Consider the following 19,804-nt stretch of genomic DNA (forward strand, 5'->3'; position numbering starts at 1 on the left):
AAATCCCTGAAAGATGCCACCCAGGTTGGTAGGGTTGTTAAGAAGGCATATGGTGTGTTGGTGTTTATTGGTAGGGGGATTGAGGTTCGGAGCCACAAGGTCATGCTTCAGCTCTACAAGACACTGGTAAGGCCGCACCTGGAGTATTGCATGCAGTCCTGCATTATAGGAAGGATGTGGAAGCTTTGGAAAGGGTTCAGAGGAGATTTACTCAGGTGTTGCCTGGTATGGAAGGAAGGTCTTATGAGGAAAAGCTGAGAGAATTGAGGTTGTTTTCGTTGGAGAGAAGAAGGTTGAGAGGTGGCTTAATCAAAACAAAAAAGAAAATCAGAGGGTTAGATAGGGTGGACAGTGAGAGCCTTTTTCCTCTGATGGTGAAGGCTAAAATGAAGGTACATAGCTTTAAATTGAGAGGTGATAGATTTCGGATAGATATTGGGATGGTTTCTTTACTCAGAGAGCAGTAGGAGCATGGAACAGCCTGCTTGCAACAGTAATAGACTTGCCAACGTTAAGAGCACTTAAATGGACACTGGACATACATATGGATAACAATAGAACGGTGTAGCGTAGATGGGCATCAATTTAATTTCACAGGTTGGTGCAATATTCAGGGCCGAAGGGCCTGTACTACACTGTAATGTTCTATGTTAGATGTTTTATGTTCTAATTCACTTCATTTGCATCAAGCAGAAAGGAAAATATTTCAAAACTACATGTAGTGTTTTGCAATATGATAAATCATCTTAGAAATGAAGTTTCAGTCAACCTACAATCTTCATTTTAAATTTAATTAAAAATATCCAAATAAATGTGCAATTATTGCTGTGGGCATTTTCAATAGTATCATTATTAATTACTAAATCACCTAGCTTACATGAAGAAAATTATTGAGAAGCACAATGTTTTGATTTAGAAAAATAAAGTTCGAGCCCAAATGACCACTCATGATTGGAATAAGGAATTAGTAGCAGAACAAGCAAAAGATAAGTGAAAAGAAGCAAAAATTATTGTTGTCTATTTAGAACATAGAACATAGAACAATACAGCGCAGAACAGGCCCTTTGGCCTTTGATGTTGCACCGACCTGTGAACTAATCTAAGCCCATCATCATCTATGTGCTTGTCCAAGGATTGTTTAAATGTCCCTAATGTGGCTGAGTTAACTACATTGGCAGGTGGGGCATTTCACACCCTTACCACTCTCTAAGTAAAGAACCTGCCTCTGACATCTGTCTTAAATCTATCACCCCTCAGTACCCCTTTTACAAGCTGACATCATCATCCTAGGAAAAAGACTCTCATTGTCTGCCCTATCTAATCCTCTGAGCATCTTGTATGTCTCTATCAAATCCCCTCTTAGCTTTCTTCTTTCCAACGAGAACAGACCCAAGTCTCTCAGCCTTTCCTCATAAGACCTTCTCTCCAACCAGGCAACATCCTGGTAAATCTCCTCTGAACCTTTTCTAATGCTTCCACATCCTTCCTGTAATGGGGCGACCAGAACTGTACACAATATTCCAAGTGTGGCTGCACTAGTGTTTTGTATAGTTGCAGCATGACATTACAGCTCTGGAACTCAATCTTTCTACGAATAAAACCTAACACACCATAACAGCACTATCAACCAGGGTGGCAACTTTCAGGGATCTACATACATGGACTCCAAGATCCCTCTGCACATCCATACTACCAAGAATTTTTCCAGTATTCTGTCTTCCTGTTATTCTTCCAAAAGTGCATCACATTTAGCTGCATTGAACTCCATTTGCCACCTCTCAGCCCAATTCTGCAGTTCTTCCAAATCTCCTGCAACCTGCAATATTCTTCCACACTGCCCACCACTCCACTGACTTTAGTGTTCATCTGTAAACTTACTAACCCATCCACCTATGCCTGTGTCTAAGTCATTTATAAAAATGACAAACAGCAGTGGTCCCAAAACAGATCTTTGTGGCACACCACTAGCAACCAGACTCCAGGCTGAATATTTTCCATCAACCACCACTCACTGCCTTCTTACAGAAAGCCAGTTTCTAATCCAAACTACTAAATCACCCTCCATTCCATGCCTCTGCATTTTCTCCAAAAGCCTACCATGTGCAACCTTATCAAAGGCTTTACTGAAGTGCACATACACCACGTAAACTGCCCTACCCTCATCTACATGCTTGGTCACATTCTGAAAAAAAACTCAGTGGTTTGGGAGACATGAACCACCCTTGACTCTATCTGCAATCATGTTGTTGCTTGCTAGATGATTATAATCCTATCTCCTATAATCCTTTCCAAAACTTTTCCTACAACAGACATAAGACTCACTGGTTTATAATTACCTGGGTCAACTCTACTGTCCTTCTTAAACAAGGACACAACTTTTGCAATCCTCCATACCTCTGATAGTAAACAATGCAATGCATTGTCTGTAGACAATGACGACTCAAACATCGAAGTACATATATCTGCAAAGGCCAGAATGGTATCATAAGCAAACAACATCGAAAGTTTTTCCCAATCATCTCATTTCAACCTTTGTGGGCCAAATATGCCTATAGCATGTGTAAGTAAACCACTGACAGTGGTATTTGACAGTCGATAACTAGAAGTATGAGTGAGAGTGCCTGCTGCTTTACTCATATTTCCTGAAATATAACATTCCAATGTCAACAGGCAGTGGGCACAATCTTAGAATTAGAGTGGGGTCAATTTAAAATGGAAATGAGGAGACATTTCTTCAGCCAGAGACTGGTGGGCTTGTGGAATTCATTGTCATGGAGTGCAGTGGAGTACGTGACATTAAATGTCTTCAAGGCAGAGATTGATAATTCTTAATCTCGCAAGGAATTAAGGAATACGGGGAGAGTGCGGGTAAGTGGCGTTGAAATGCCCATCAGCCATGATTGAATAGCAGAGTGGACTCGATGGGCTGAATGACCTTACTTCCACTCTGATGTCTTAATATCTTAATATATCAAATGATCTGGAAAAGAGTGAATAAATGTTGTTTCAGCTAGCCATCAAATGGCTGTCCAACAAAAATAAACACAACTTGAAGTTATAAGGCTGATTTTTTTTCCCCCTAAGGAACAGAAAGTATAGGCAGTGTCCAAATGCTGTGCATCAATGGAACAAGGGTCTGGTGCATTTCCAGGGCTTCAGTGGCAGGCCTTAGTAAAGATGGTGAGGAGGGAGCATGCTGGGAATGGATTATAGTGTGAGGAGATGATGGTCTGGCCACTAGGAAGGAACCCCTTATGTCTAACCTGTTGTATCCACACATCCTGCTACAGGTAAATTAATAGGCCATTAAGGGTCTCATTTAGCCAAAGGACAGACAAGCCACATAACATCAACCATGTCCTGGTAAAATACTAGTGGAGGTAGGTAGGCAGTATGAGTAGTTTTTGACCCTCCATCTGCTAGCCCACTCTTGGATGGTCCTTAAAATTCCACCCATTTATATTTTCATGCCATGCAAGAATGTAGAGTGATCTGATCAGCCAAGAACTTACTGAATGATGGAGCAGGCCCAAGGAGCTGAGTGGCCAACATGGTTGATATGTTCCCTGTCTAATTAGGGGTAACAGGTAGGCTCTTGAAGCTGGAAACAGAGGCCTTGCTGTTTAAAAGAAGCAGCATGCAATGATGGCAGGGAAGTAATGAAGTGGACACTTCAACATGGATGCATCTCAGGTTTTAAAAAACCTAACTTAAGAATGGTTCCTGTGGATACTTCTGATGTAGTTGCGAGCATGCTAGATAGGAAAAAGGGACCCCCATTACAGACAGCATGTGGCTGTTGTAGTACCCAGGAAGGCAGGCATTCACAGAGGGTCTGCAAGCCTACCTGGAGCATTGTCTTAATGAAGGCTTCAAGGACTGAGGTGGTGGTTTCCTCAGTGATGCTAATTTCCTGGCAGGGCTTGGTACGGGTGCCATGTACCATAGATTCCTATTGTGCCCAGTTCTGAAACTTTTTTCTGTGCCAGCAGATGGATTTATACAGCTACATTGTCACTATCATGAGAGAGAGCAACATCTGCAACCATCCTCACAGACTATTCGTACTGGGCTCAGGTTGTGAGTGTTCAGGCCAACAAATTCTAATTGAGTCCTGGGAGCCTTGAACCAACATGATTATCAAAGCATAAATGGAAGCTATGGTTGCTGTCACTCTGGATGCTCTTGGGATCTCCTCATAACATTTTAATGTTGCAAAAATCAGCTGGATTATTGCACTTGTTATGGTGTTCCTCATGTTGTTGCTGGTGACTTGTAAATCCTTTAATTTGCCCATTATCTGGAAGCTTTCTGTAGTGCACCCACATGAACTGTGCACCCATAGTTGGGTCAAATAGCTCAGAGAGAAGTCCTATTTCACCATTTCTCCGACTGTCCCAGGAATGTACAAGTGTGCAGGTCCACCATTATCTGGTCTCCACTGCAAGTTAATTATTTTTATTCCATGAGAAAAACAATTGCGTAAGCCCTACATTCAAGAACCTCCTCCTTAAATCACTCTACTGAGTTATCTTTCTTCCAAACATTGAAAAGAAAACCTGTCTCTTCAACCTTAATTTTAATCATACCTCATTTTTCCTGTTCAGTTTAACCTTTGTTTCTGTCTCTGATGCTGTTATTGCAAATTAATTGTTCACCATTTCATTGTATGACAATTTATACAGACCTATTTATAGCCAAGGTTTCATGTTAGCTGTAAGAACATGACTTTTTGGTAGATGTATTTTTGTTTAACCATCATATTTTATTTGGTTACTGTTGGTATTTAGCCATGCCAAGCAGAACTGAAAGAATAGATTTCTTGAAGATGAATTAGTAAGAGTTATCTGAAGTATTCTAGAATTTTGTCACAAAGTTTTGAAATGTTGATGATAATGCAGATACAAACCACCTTTGATGTGTGGTTAATAAAGGTAAAGCTCCGGGTAAAAGGATGCAGAAATATTATATATTAGCTCCAGGTTTTGTTTGCAATGTGTTATGTGTTGTTTGGTGGCTTGGGAATCCCTGGCAGCTATTCTACTGAAACTAGTGGCTAAGTTTCAAAGGAAGACAGCCAAGCTCAGTTTGGGCCCCATGGCAGAAGAGTCTGCCTCTGTTAACCTTTGCTGGCTGAGGATGATGGAGCTTGATGTCAGAACTAATTATCATTTGGCTTGCACTATGCGCTATGTTATTGTATTCTAAGGCTCATACTCCTCTCACAGATTCATTCACCATAGTGACTTCTATCCACTTTCATCTCACCAGGAGTTTTGTATGATAAAAGGAAAGTGTTCCTCTATCTAAGGGAAAATGTTTTATACTATACAGCAGGTTCATGTATGCTAATATGTTAATAAGACTGAACACTCATATTTCTGATTTATCATTACATTACCCATATAATTTATACATGCAATTTTTTTTCTTATTGATTGGTTTTCAAATTAGTCAGGATTATCAATAGTAAACCACACTGGAAATACTATATTCTGGCAAGTTCTGTGCATTTAGCTCAGTTTGCAAAGGAAATATATTGTGCCAAATTTTGATCATCTTCCTTCTTAGAATATTAGACTGTATCCACATACTGTGAACTTGGCTCTTATACACTGCTCTGAACCTCAACAGGTATGGGATCATTAGAATTTTCCATGTTATATTTTTCTCCTCTTTCCCCTCTAAATTTTGCAACTATGGCAGAGTTGGGTGGGGGGGCGAGGGGGGGTGGTGGTGGTGTTGAGCACACTTTACAAACCTTTGCCAATGATGTCTGCAACTACCTACTAAGAGGTATGAGAACAGCCTTGGATGCCTTCCTGTGGTGAACACCTGGCTTATACTCGACATATCCCCCAACAGCAATGCTAATAGCTTCATGGGGAATTGTGGGAGCTGATCCATGTCATTCCATTCTCTAACACATTGCATTTCAGCTCTAGTGCTTTGTATCATCACACCACACAGATTTTCTTGTTTTCCAATAGAATTTCTACTTTAAAATGATCAACCTTCTTTAATTAATCTACTTAAAACCTTACAACAAAAATACTATTAACTATGAATGAAAACTTAACTGCGGCACTCTGTCACAATAAAACTGGATTAGGTGCCACTGCTGCTCTCTTGATTCTTGCGGGTTTCATGCAATTCCAATTGAAATTGAGAGTGCTGGGAGGTGTGCACTGTAGACATATACGATCACGTGGTTGGGAAGGTTTTTATTGGTGAATCCTGCCATCAACTGACAGTACAGCAAGTATGGGTGAGGTAGAAAACAGCAAACCAGAAGACTTTTCATAATTGCCACAACTTTCCTGTCCAACTGCATTGCCATTATCCTTAAGACTTAATGACAGCTGAAAGGTAGCTTTTCAAATGTTTTTCAAATTTAAATTTCACTTGTAAATGTTTCAAATGACATTATTCATGTGTGCATTATCCTTATTTATTGCTTAGTTGAGAGCTAAATGTATTGGTGTACCTCTTGGTTGTTTCTTCCGCAGTAAAGAAATGTCTCTACCTTCCCAATAACCAATGCTGTGATTCTGCATTCATGTTTTATTGGATTTTCCTGTTCATGTCCAGTGTTGTACTTGCTATGTTTTAGGTCATGCTGATTTGCCTGTCTTGTATTGTAACCAAGACTGTATGATAGTGTAAAGGAAATTGTATGATTACCACTTAGCCCCTAAACCCCCCTTCAGCAAGATCAACACTAATCTGATTGTTAACTCAACTCTACATTCCCACTCACTCCCTATAAACTTCCATCTCTTTGCTACCCAAGAATCTATCTACCTGCTAGCCACAACAGCCACTCTTGCAGGCCCTGTATAATTGCTTTCTATATATTTTATTTATTGCAATTTCCTTTCTTAGCAAGAAGCTTCATGTCCATAAACAAAATAGATACTCATTTCAAGTCATAAGGAACAATCACTCTGCCTCTTCCAATTTTCATACTTTCAGTTCTGGTGACTTTGTCCAGCTCTACTGGTGCAGTCTCATTTGGACACATCTATACTTCTATGCTTTTGGAAACAAGAGAGAGTGATCCTTGATTGTATAAACAAGGTATACAACATAAAGGCCACAATAGCGAAAAACAAGAACATTTTAAGATGCATTGCAACCCCAAAACCAAGGCAGAATATAAACAGCTGACAAGAGGTCTAAAGCAATGAGAAGTTGACCAGGTGGGAATTCTGAATGAGAAAAGATCTACTCCTATTATGTAATTGAAATAACTACACAGAGGCTGGTAGCCCGTCCCCAAGTCACCCTTTATTTTGTGGCTAGCCAGCTCAGAGTCAATCCTTGAAGTCAGAAGACTCTCTGAATCTCCTGTTTATATCTGTTAGCCAGGGCTCCCTGATTGGGCAAAGTTAACAACCTCAGTCAAGGATCTCATAGTCAATAAGATCCACCTCATTCTAATCACTACAGTAACCTACCATTCTTCCTTATTTGTTTGAATTTCCAGCTACAGTGTTACAACTGCATGAGATTATTGGAGTCAGCTATCTCTAAACTTATATTTTCAGGTTAGTTTTGAGTACAACAGTTAGAAAACATTTGACCTCTTGAGCAGAAAGGTCAAGTCAGCTATTTTTGAAAATAAACCTAATGGCTCACTTACTCACAATGAAGCACTTACGTCAGAAAAGATGGAAGTAGAATATTCTAGGTGGTGGAATGATTGCATGATGGCCGTCATGCGTCTTGTTCCCAAGTAGCAGTCCAATTCACCTCCTTTTCTGGGATCATTCACACTTTTTTGACCATAGTACTTGCCACACATTATACTTGAAATTCCGTAGGGATAGAGTAGTAAATAGGTAATACTGAAGACCACAAATGGTCTTGTTTAGGCTGAGACAATGTCTGAGATAGAGAATAGACTCAGTGACAAAGGTACAGATTTTATAAAAATGGCCAAAAATTAGAATTTTGCCTTTCTCCACGTTTAACTGTAGGAGACCATACCTCAACCAAAGCCTGACAACATAGAGGTAGAGAGAGTTGAGTTAGGTGGTGAATTTATTGGGCTAAAGTTATTTTGTTTCAAGACTCTCCAAAGCTGCTTTTAATAATACTGATCAATGCATTTGTAGAATTCCTAGATTTTTGAAGTAAACTAAAAGATTTGATGAATTGAACTTCATTTAAAGAAATTAAAACGATTCACATATTTTAGCATTGTGTAAGAGCCCTCCTATGAATGTGATGGAGACCTACTGGCCTTTCTTTGAATGAATGTAAAACTAGTTCTGTTCTGTAAGTTATAATCTGTTTTCAGTTAGTTTACATAATTCACATTGGGTCTCTTTGCTAACATGTAGCATCCTGTTTTGGAAGCTACACCTGAATTACAGTGGATATTAATCACAGGGAAGTGAGCAATAATCTTAGTAATCAACAAAAATATAGCTCATGTTTGAGGCAGTCAGTCCACCTGAGAGCCCAAATTCAGCTCTGTATGCGTTATGGTAAAAAACATGTTTATCTTATTGGCTACAGCATACAAAAATATTTAATCCTAGTATTGGGGCAAAAAATGCTTTGAGCAGAGTCAGAAGAGTATTATAGGCTCAGAATGAATGTTGTCAATAATAGCAGATGAATGCTTACACATTTACTTGACACTCCTTTGCTCAAGATTTAAAAAAAACATTAATCCATGTTTTAACTGAGCAGAGGTATCAATTCATTTAAAAATAATTAGCCACTTCCAGCCATTATTTACATAGCTGTTCAACTAACTTTGATTTAGACACCAAGTGTTCCTTTCAGAAACACACAGGTGCCTTATGTTTAACTAAATAAGACTAAAATGGCAGGAGGATCAGGTGCGGTGTGGCTGCAGCATGTTGAATTCTGTGGCATGCAGTGCAGTAAATAATTATCTGGATACTAATAAAATTCAGTTCAAAGTTGCTAAACTAGATTCTGAGTTGTAGACAATCCAGGGCATCTGAACACATTATTCTGAGAGCAGTTATATATCTGAAGCAGGCAGAATTTCAGAGTTTACCAATAGTCAGAAACTGAAAGGTGTGGATCTGAGCCAGGCAGGAAAAGTATGAGGTGGTTGCTATCTGCACAGATGAAAAATACGGTTGCAAGGTAGATGAACATACTGACAATGGCAAAGGTTACTATTCAAGTGGAGTTAGCAAAAAAAAACATATCGAAGTGGTGGGAAATAGCACGGTTGGGGAATTAGACTGTTCTCTGCAATGTAATAGAGCTCTGAATTTTGTGCTGCCTGCATTATACTAGGGTTAAGACATTGCCTCATGGTGGAGAAAAAGTTGGATTGGGAGGAGGAGGATCTAGTTGTTGTGGTCCACATAGGAACCAATAACATAGCTAGAACCAGAGATGTTCTGCTGAGAGAGTCCCTTAGAAATCAAGACAAAAGAAATTATCATGGGGAATGTGGAAATGACAGAAATTGAATAACTATATTAGGAGGAATCTTATCAGGCCTAGAACAAAGTGGGCCATGGTAAGAAAGCTTGGAGAATCACGTGAGATGTTGGGGAAGCCTTTGTTGATGTCAAGAGTAAATTGTTGATAGTTTGTAAAAAAGATTCTCACTAGAGAGCCGCGAAATGCATGAAAATGAGGATTATTAACAGTTTCACTAACTGTGAATCTTGCCTCATTGATATGCAACTTGCTATCTTTCACTTGCCATGAGGAAACTAAATGTTGACATTCCTAACATAGCTGTCAGATGGGGTGCTGGGCCATTTCATCTTGAACACTCAGCAACAATGCCTCAAGACACAGTCAGAGCACCAGCCACATGTACCCCACATCCACAGATATTGGCATCCAATAACTGCCAGCCTCTCAGAACCGTCATGGCATCTTGCTCATCCACTTGCAGGACTCACTGGCAACTAGCAATCAAATACTGCTTCAGGGATAGGCACTTCAGCCTCTCAGAGCTACTCACTTGTTCTATACCTGCAGTGATGGTAACTTCCTCTGTTGATATTGGGCTGAGAAGTGAAGTGTTCAGAGCATAGAACAATCGCAACAAACTGTTCTGTGTTTCTCACGCATCCAGTGCAATCCATTTACCAAGTGGGTGGCTATCCCAAAGAACCATGAGAAGACCATATCTGGCACTCATTGTTGGGGTACAACGTATCTTGTTGTTTGGAGGTGTTTGTGTAGCTGTTATCTGCAAGGTATGTCAGCACTGAAACCTCTCTGAGGAAAGTACCTGTCTGTCCCTTATGTTCCCAACATAGGTCCTTGGCAACAGGAGTAATAGATGCAAACACAGGTGAAATGTGTCAGTGTACTGAGGCAACTTCAATACATTATGTCAGAGTAAAAGATCCCATGAAAATAATGACCCTAACATGATAGAAATTGGCATTCAGTTTGAGAGGGATAATCATGGGTCAGAAACTTAAATGATTGTAGTGCAAAGGAATGAGGGAAGAGCTGACTGATTGGACTGGGAAAGGCTTTTGGCAGCAAAAATTATTGAGGAACAATGACAGACATTCAAGAAAAGAGTGCATGGCTCACAACAAAGATATATCCCAATGAGAGAGAAGGAAGGGGATAAACCAACCATGGTTAACCAGATAAATTAAAGATAGCACCAAATTGAAAGAAAAGAAAACATATAAAGTTGCAAAAAATAGTGGGAAACTAGAGTCGGAAAGTTTTAAAAATTAATAAAAGATAACCAAAAACAAAAAAGAGGAAGAAAATAAACTTTGAGTGTAAATCTTCAAGTAATATTAAGATGAATAGTAAGAGCTTCTTTAGATATATGAAAAGGAAGAGAGAGGCCAAAGTGAATAAAGGCTCCTTAGAGAATGAGGCTGGTGAAATAACAATGGGAGCCAGGAAATGTTATGTGACTATTTTGTATATTGTGATCTACATACTATAAACTTGTAGCAACTATTTTTGATTTTTTTTTACTCCCCGATGTTTACCAAAAAGAGCTGGAATAGTTCAATTGCGTCACATGGCTCAAGGATTCCTTCCTGGTACTTCTAAGGGCACAGAAATATAGATCTGTTCGGATGAGACTGGGCTAGTGGAGCTGGGCAAAGTCAACATGATAATTGAAAGGGGCAGGTTGATTTATCCTCATGACATGGGACAAGTAACTATTTTGCTAATGGACATGGCTTTTTGCTAAGAAAGAGAGCACTATAACTAGAATAGACAGGGAGGAATTCTATGGGGCCTGCAAGAGTAGGTGTTGTGGTTGGCAGGTAGATAATACTTGATAAGCATTACTGTAAGTTTATTGGGTGTGGGTGAGAATGTAGAGTTAAGTTTGCAATCTGATCAGCCAGATCTTGCTGAATATCAGAGCAGGCTTGAGGACTAAGTGGCTTATTCCTGCTCCGACATTTTATATCTATATGAGGGTCCTAACAGGTGAGGTAATTACTGTCAAATTTGGATCCATCCTTAGAATGTTGACTGACAGAGTTCTACACATCATTGAATTCATCTGTAACATTTTGATTATCCCTGCTGGGAGTGATCTCAGACAATTTTCTTTACATTACAGCATGTCCCACAGCATGGCAAGTACAACACCTAGTCTTATAGAAAGTGAATGCAGGAACATAATGTTGTTTCTTCCACAGTAAAGAAACGTCTCTAATTCCCCAATAGCCTGCGATTGTCAACCAATGTGACACATTGATGCATTGAGCTCTCAACTAAGCTATGCTCAACCATGAAACGGCAAAAGAGTCGAATAATTATTTTGCATCAGTCTTCATGATAGAAGATCCTAATAACATTCCAAAAATCTAAATATTCAAGAGTCAAAAGGAGTCAAGGAAATATATACAACTACCACTGGCAAATAGGTACAAGGGAAAGTAAAATAATGGGCCTTAATGGATGGATGTCTCTTAAGATACTAAGAGAAGTAGCTACAAAAACAGTGGATGCACTTGTAGTAATCTTCCAAGAATCTTTAGATTCTGGAGAAGTTCCAGAGGATTAGAAAACTGCCAATTTAACAACTTTATTCAAAAAGGGAAGGTAACAAAAACAGGTAACTACACTGTGGAATTTAGAAGAATGAGAAGTGACTGGTTTGAAACATCTAAGATTTTTAGGGGACTTGACAGGGTAGATGTAGAAAGGTTGCTCCCCTTTTGGGACCATCCAGGACCAGAGGATCATTATCTCAGAAAAGTGGGTTACCAATATAAACCAATATGAGGAAGAATTTCTTCTCTTATAGGGGTAGTGAATCTGTGGAATTGTTTGTTGCAGAGAGCTGTAGAAGCTGGGTCATTAGGTATATTCAAGGCTAAGATTTTTACTCAATAAGGGAATCGAGGATGATGGGGAAAAGCCAGGAAAGTGAACTTAAAGGGAATGGCCTGTTTGCATATTGTAGGGATTTTATGATCAGATTAGTCATGATCTCATCGAATGGCAGGGGAAACAAAATGTGGCCAAACCTGGAGTCCTTAAATAGATCAGCAAAGCTGCATGGAAAATATATCAGTAGCTTTTTGTTTACTGAATTTAATTTCAGTTCACAGCCAGTTACTCCATATTCATCCATACTGTTCCCCACTGCCCTCATATTCCTTTAAAGTCTTCTGATCAGTTCAGCTCCTTGGAGCAGTACCAAATTTGCTGTCCCTATTCGCACCCAGTGAGTTGCCTGTCAGGTCTTGCATAGCAGTATTGGTCATTGATTTTGTTTAGATAGAATCAACGAAATCAGTGGGGTTTCTTATCGGTGACATTAGGCACTAAATACAGTTAGACACTCTATCATCAACTTGATCTTCACTCAAAATTAAAGCTGGCCTTGCCATCTTCAGGAAATAGGCAGTAAGAGAAGAAACATATTCTTACCTTACGGGCATTCCAAAAGTTATTTCAGGGAGCATGCCTTCTTTTTTTTCTACCTTTTTCCCCAGAATTCCAATGTCGTGCGTTGCCCTAAACTGGTAGATCTCTCGTGGAGTAATCAATCCAGCTTTAATGGCTGCTTTATTTAATGCTGCAAAGTCACGTCTGAGTTTATGCAGAGTTTCCTGTTTTCTGGGTTTCATTGTATGCCAGTGACCAATAGCTGAGAGATACAGTGATAAAAAAAAACATGATTATTAGGATTGAGGATCAAAGTAATACATAGTTTTTTCTGACAATGCATAAAGAGAATTAGTTTCATTCCTTATATTGGTATTCTACCTTCAGTGCATAGACTTCATTCCTTTATTTACCTCAAAGGGAATAAATCATTTTCTGCTACATCTTTCATAAAGTAAAAATACTTGCATACTTTGGACTAATACTTTTTGAATTCTGTTATTAACACTTTGGATTGTGTTGAATTGTTTACTGCTGATACAATATTCCATCAATTTTTATCCTTGCTTAATCAATTCTCTTTAGCTTTCTCTCTTCTTCTAAATCAGCACATTCACTCCACATTGTATTATGCCTTTTCTCTACCTTAACTCTTAAGATTAGGGACATAAATCTTTGAGTACAGCATTCACAAAATTCCAGTTGTGACACTGATGTTGCTACAGTGTTATTGCATTGAGGATTGGTTGCAGGCCATTGAACCTCTCGTGTCCACGATAGTTCTCTTCATGCTAATTCCACTCCCCCACTCTTTTCATGTATCTTTGCATTTTTCTTTTCACTTCAGGTGTTCATCCAATCCCCTTTTGACAGCCTTGATTTCATTCGCTTCTATCATGATCTCAGGTTCTGCATTCTGGATCCTTACCATTTATAGCAGAAAAATGCTTTTCAACAGTTACTACTGGGGATTTTGCCTGACTTTAAAGTGGTGTCCTCTGGTCTTTTAGCCTTCTGTAATTAGAATACAAATCATTCTCCTGTAACACTCATTTCATTAACACAAATTCGCTGTAACATGATTGACGAATCGGGGACACTGTTTCTAAAGCGCGAACTTTTAAAGCGTGTATTGGTTATAACGCGGTTCCAGCCCCATTAGTTTAAATGGTACTGCTATTACGCAATTTTCTTATAACACGGGATTGCACGAGAATGGAACTACTGCCTTAGAACAGAACTGACTATAGTTTCTCTCTATCCTTTCTGTCTGAACCTCTCAGGACTTTGAAGTCACCTATTAAATCTTTCCTCAATCTTCTCTTCTCTAAAGACACTCTATACAATCAACACAGGAATTCTTGGACATCATCAGAAATATAAACATAGACAAGGAAGAAACCATGGTCTCATTTGATGTAATGGCAGTGTTCACCTTTATCGACAAAACCCGAGCCAGAGAAACAATAGCCAACCTGCTGGACATACAGAACAGAAACAGGATGGTGAACCTATCTACAAAGACAGCATACTTAAACTACTGGACTTGTGCCTCACAACACACTTCACATTCAACAACCAAATATACGAACAAATCAACGGCACACCCATGGGCTCACCCATCTCTGGAATCATAGCAGAAGCAGTAATGCAAAGGTTAGAACAACAGTCTTACCGCAAATTCAACCCAAACTCTGGGTCAGATATGTGGATAACACCTTTGTAATCATTAAAAACACAGAAATAGAGAACACACGCCGGATCATCAACGCCACACTCACAGGAACCCGATTCACGAGAGAGGAAGAAAAGGACAACCAGTTCCCATTCCTAGACGTGATGGTACAGAAAATACCGAACGGAGAATTCAGCACAAAGGTATACAGGAAAGCCACAACACAGACCAAGTCCTGAACCATGAAAGCAACCACCCCAATACACACAAAAGAAGTTACATCGAGACACTATTCAAAAGGGCCACAACACACTGCAGCACACTAGAACTGCAAAAAGAGGAAGAAGAACACTTATACAAGGTATTCACCAAAAACGGATACCCGCGCAATTTCATCAACAGATGCCTAAGAGAAAGACAACGGAACGAGGACATGCCGCAACCCAAAGGACTAGTCACACTACCATACATCAGGAGCATTTCCGAACTGACAGCCAGACTACTGCGACCACTAGGACTCTTAACAGCACACAAACCAACAGCCACTCTCAGACAACTCACCAGAACGAAGGACCCAATACCCAGCATGATCAAAACCAATGTAGTGTACAAAATCCCATGTAAGGACTGCACAAAATACTACATAGGACAAACAGGAAGACAGCTAACGATCCGCATCCATGAACACCAATTAGCCACGAAACGACATGACCAGCTATCCTTAGTAGCCACACACGCAGATGACAAGCAACATGAATTCGACTGGGACAACACTACTATTCTAGGACAAGCCATATATACAACAGCCAGGGAATTCCTAGAGGCATGGCACTCATCCACAGATTCGAACAATAAGCACATCGACCTGGACCCAATATACCAACCACTGCAACAGACAGCTGGAACTGACCACCGAAGCGGCTGATTCAAACCACTACAAATGCCGGACGAAAGATCACAGAAGCGCTTCACAGGAGGCTCCCAAGCACTGAGGATGTCACCTAGACAGGGGATGAAACATCTGCAACACAAATTCCCAGCTCGGCGAACAGAACCACAACAACGAGCACCCGAGCTACAAATCTTCTCCCGAACAGAGAACAATCCCAACTACCCACATTTATTCACACACTGAACTCCAGGAACCATATTGACTGAAATGTCGATTTTTCTGCTCCTCGGATGCTGCCTGACCTGCTGTGCTTTTCCAGCACCACTCTAATCTAGACCCCACCATTTTTGTACAGTCAGTTGTGCTGTAATGCGTGTTTCTTCAATGCGAATTGGCTTTAATGCTATTGAAGAATTTAGAACATGAACTTTCCTCACCTGTACTGGTTATAACATGATTCTGTTCCAGCCCCACTAGTTTAAATGGTGCGGCTACAGCGCAATTTTCTTATAGTGCAAGATCGCACGAGAACGGAGCTATCAATTAATATCAGAACCAACTGTAATTCTTTCCTGCACTGTCTCTAAAATCTTTCCATCCTTGCTAAAGTGTGGTGCACAAAATGCTCCAGTTGAGGCCAAACTAATAGTTTATTAAATTTTATTTTTATTTCATTGTTTTGCACTCCATGCTTCTATCGAAAAAGCCCAGAATCACATACAGATTATTAACAACCCTCTCAATTGTGATTTGTGCATACATTTCATCAGATCTCTCAGTTCCTACATTCTCTTCAGAATTTTGTCTTTTTATACTGCCTGTCCTTGCTCTTTCTACTAAAATGTTCCAATTTACACTTCTTTGCATGTCTGACCGTTAGTCTATCTAAGCCTGCTTGAAGTCTCCTCACAGTTCACAATACTTTCATAGAAACATAAAACGATAAGGACAGGAATAGGCCAACTGGTGAGTTGTGCCTGCTCTGCCATTCAATATGATAATGGTTGATCATTGAGCTCAATACTGTAATCCTAATCACCCCCTTATCCCTTGATCCCTCTGATCATAAAAACTATATCTACCTCGTTCTTGAAAATACAAGGTTTTGGCCTCAACACTTCTGTGATAGTGAATTCCACACACTCACCACTCCCTGGGTGAGGAAATTTCTTATCTAAGTCCTAAAATATGTGTTCCTTATCCTTAAACTATGATGCCTGGATTGAAACTCCTTCACCAATGGGAACATTCTTCCAGTGTCCAATTTATTGGTGTCTATGAGACTCCCACTCATTCCTCTAAATTCCAGTAAACACAATCCTAACTGACTCAATGTCTCCTCATATGTCAGTCCTGCCATTCCAGGAATAAATTTTTAAACCCTTGCTGCACTCCCTCTGTAGCAAGAACATCCTTCTTCCGATAAGGAGACCAAAACTGCACATAATATTACAGGTGTGGCCTCAACAATGCCCTGTATAAATGCAGTAAGACATCCTTGTTTCTGCACATGAATCCTCTCACTATGAAGGCCAACATACAGTTTGCTTTCTTTACTGCCAGGCTGTACCTGTCAGCTCACTTTCAGCAACTGGTGCACCAGGATACCTAGGTCTCGTTGAACATTGCTCTCTCTCAATTTACAGCCTTTCAAATAATAATGTCTTCCTATTTTTGTTACCAAAGTGAATAACTTCACGTTTATCGACATTATACTGCATCTGGCATGCACTTGCCCACTTACTCCGCCTGGACAAACCACACTGCAACATCTCTATATGCTTCCTAATTACAGCTCTCCCTGCCACCCAGTTTTGTATTATCTCCAAATTTTGAGATATTCCCTCATCTAAATTATTAATGTATATTGTGAGCACCTAAGTTACAAGTTTTCAAGTGTTGTCTCATCTGTAAATTTTGAAATTGTATCCTTATTGAATCAATTATCCAACAATTTGGAGCACAAATGTAGTGCAATATCAATGGCGAGTATAAAGGTCCAATTAATGTCTTCTGTCACCAAATCCACAACTGCATCAATTTCTGGCTCAATGTCTCATTTCACCTGTAGCATGCCTAAATCATGGAGATGCAGTCAACTATTATAAATTACTTTTACATGATCAACAATGACATTGAAAAACTGTGAGATGCTCAGCATGTGAAGAAATCACTTTACGTCTGTAAGTACAAAAGATGCAAAATGGTTTTCTGTAATCAAAGTAATAAACTGAAACTAGATTTTTTTCCCCTGTAAATTAAATTGAAATTCAGAACATGGATCAAACATTAGAGGCTTGAATTTCTCTGAACAGGAGGATGACCTGACATCAGGGGATGATTTGGCACACAAGATTGGGTGGCAGGTCTTCCCCAACAATATTATTAGGAAGTGCCAATTAAGGGCTGGCAGGCAGGGTGCTTGGCAATATGAGGATGGCTCACAGTTATAGCAGCAGCAGCTTGTTCAGATGTCATTTTAAAATTCACAAATGCAGCATTCAGGCAGTTGCAGGCAGAAATTTAAAAAAAAGTGACAAGGGCTAATAGAACAGAGGGAGTGGAAAAATGGCTTCAACACAGACAAGGGTCATTCCATGATTCAGCAATGCCTCCCTGGAGGCACTCCTGTGGGAAATAAAAAAAACACAGGTCTTATTTCCAGCAGACAGGAGATGCAGAAACGTCGACTCTCCTCCTCCTCGGATGCTGCCTGACCGGCTGTGCTTTTTCCAGCATCACACTTTTCGACTTGAGAAGATACTGGTGAATTGCCTTTTTGAATGCTGTAGTCCATTGGTGCAGTCAAATTGCATTCAGGTGAATGCTGGTTTTGTGACATTATAGTATTGTATGCCATACTTTATAGAAAGGACATTCTAATCATAGTCATATATTTGCAGAAATTTGAATTGTCATTTTGGATGAGATGATTTCTGTGTAATTTTAAAAAGTACTCTCTTCCAATATAATATATAAAGCAGATAATTGTGTCTTATTACCTGCAGGAACTCCACCATCATAGACTCGCTCAATTGTCCCATACACATGAGTAGGTCCTGGTAGGGCATTACCACTTCGCTTTCCCTTGCCAAGTTCGGACTAAAATAAGAAAAAAATAATAAATAGGATTGCAAACTGAATAGTAAAGGACATTTTAGATCCTGCCAAAATCAGTTCTCTCACTATTGACACTGCCCCATTCTCCATTTTATAATGAGGCTGAAGCAGATCATTCACAGTCTGTCATCTCATTGACATTACGAGGAACTTCCAATATTTACATCATCACCAAAATCATGCATTTTCATGTCCGTTACATTACTCATCTCCAGCCCTGCCTCAGTCTCTCTGTTTCCAAACTCAATTATTCCAGTGCTTTCTTGGCTGGCTTCCCACCTTCCATCCACTGTAAAATTCAGCTGTTCTAACATGCTGCTACCTTTTGAATAACTTGCACCCATCAATTTTGTGACCACTGGTCAACTTGGCTTCTGGTCAGCCAATGCCTTCCTTTCCAAATTCTCATTGTCAAATATCTTCAGGCTGAATGTGGTGGTTGGCATGCTGGGACAAAATTACGTTAGGTCTCTTTTCCTACCTTCTCCCTTAACTCATGTTTCCCACACTACTATTGTGTGCTTCATCTACTCATACCACACATCTGCTCCACTTTCAGTTACCCTCTCAATTCTACTATTACTCTTACCTTTTCCTTCCTAGATTTGTTCAATTGTACAATTTTTGCCCCACTTACATATCTCAATTCACTGTTAGCCTTCCGTTTACTTCCCCTCAACCCCAATTACTCCTCTCGATCCAGGTGACTGGTTCACCCTTAATGTTTTGCCATCATCTTTATATCCTAGTTTTCCTTCTACATTTCCTTCCTGTTTTTCTCCCAGGATACAGAGTGGGGTTCTTTTTGTTTACATAATTAAGCTAACTTCTTTAACACAATGGATTGAAAGAGAAAGACACTCTTGTAAATTTGTCTATCTACCATTATCTTTCTAGGTGTTAGCAAATAGAACCTTCATCAAAGTTGCATTGGAAGTCATTTTAAAATCTAATCTCTTAACACTATTTGTGGAAAGAGATAGATAGAAGTGTTATACAGCACAGTCACCAAAACAAGTAGTTATATTGACAGGTAAGTTGTGATAATTTTAACATCAAGAGCTCAAAAGTGGGTTCTATAGCATTGGTAATTTTGATGAGGCAGGTATTGGTTTAATAGAAAAATGTTAGTTGTGTGACTTCTGCTCACTTCTGCTGTGGCTCATACTCACTATCTTGGTGGGGGTGGGAGCATGCACAAGTAGTATGTAGAAGTGGACAAATTGTGACATCATTCAGCGTTTAATGATTTGCTGTTTGACCTACCACTC

General features: G+C 39.6%; 1 protein-coding gene across 1 annotated transcript in view; it reads right to left on the reverse strand.

Moving 5' to 3' along the window:
* The window catches only part of cfap77 (cilia and flagella associated protein 77), a 90,163-nt gene extending 71,316 nt beyond the window's left edge, over nucleotides 1-18,847 (reverse strand). The window contains exons 1-3 of the mRNA XM_060841223.1: nucleotides 18,698-18,847; nucleotides 18,416-18,515; nucleotides 12,889-13,108 (exon numbers count right to left, since the gene is read on the reverse strand). Coding sequence (XP_060697206.1) covers nucleotides 12,889-13,108; nucleotides 18,416-18,515; nucleotides 18,698-18,847 — 470 coding nt within the window. The remainder of the gene's footprint in view (nucleotides 1-12,888; nucleotides 13,109-18,415; nucleotides 18,516-18,697) is intronic.
* Nucleotides 18,848-19,804: the final 957 nt, after the last annotated feature.

Source organism: Hemiscyllium ocellatum, chromosome 21, assembly GCF_020745735.1.
Source record: "Hemiscyllium ocellatum isolate sHemOce1 chromosome 21, sHemOce1.pat.X.cur, whole genome shotgun sequence".
NCBI classification, from domain to species: domain Eukaryota; kingdom Metazoa; phylum Chordata; class Chondrichthyes; order Orectolobiformes; family Hemiscylliidae; genus Hemiscyllium; species Hemiscyllium ocellatum.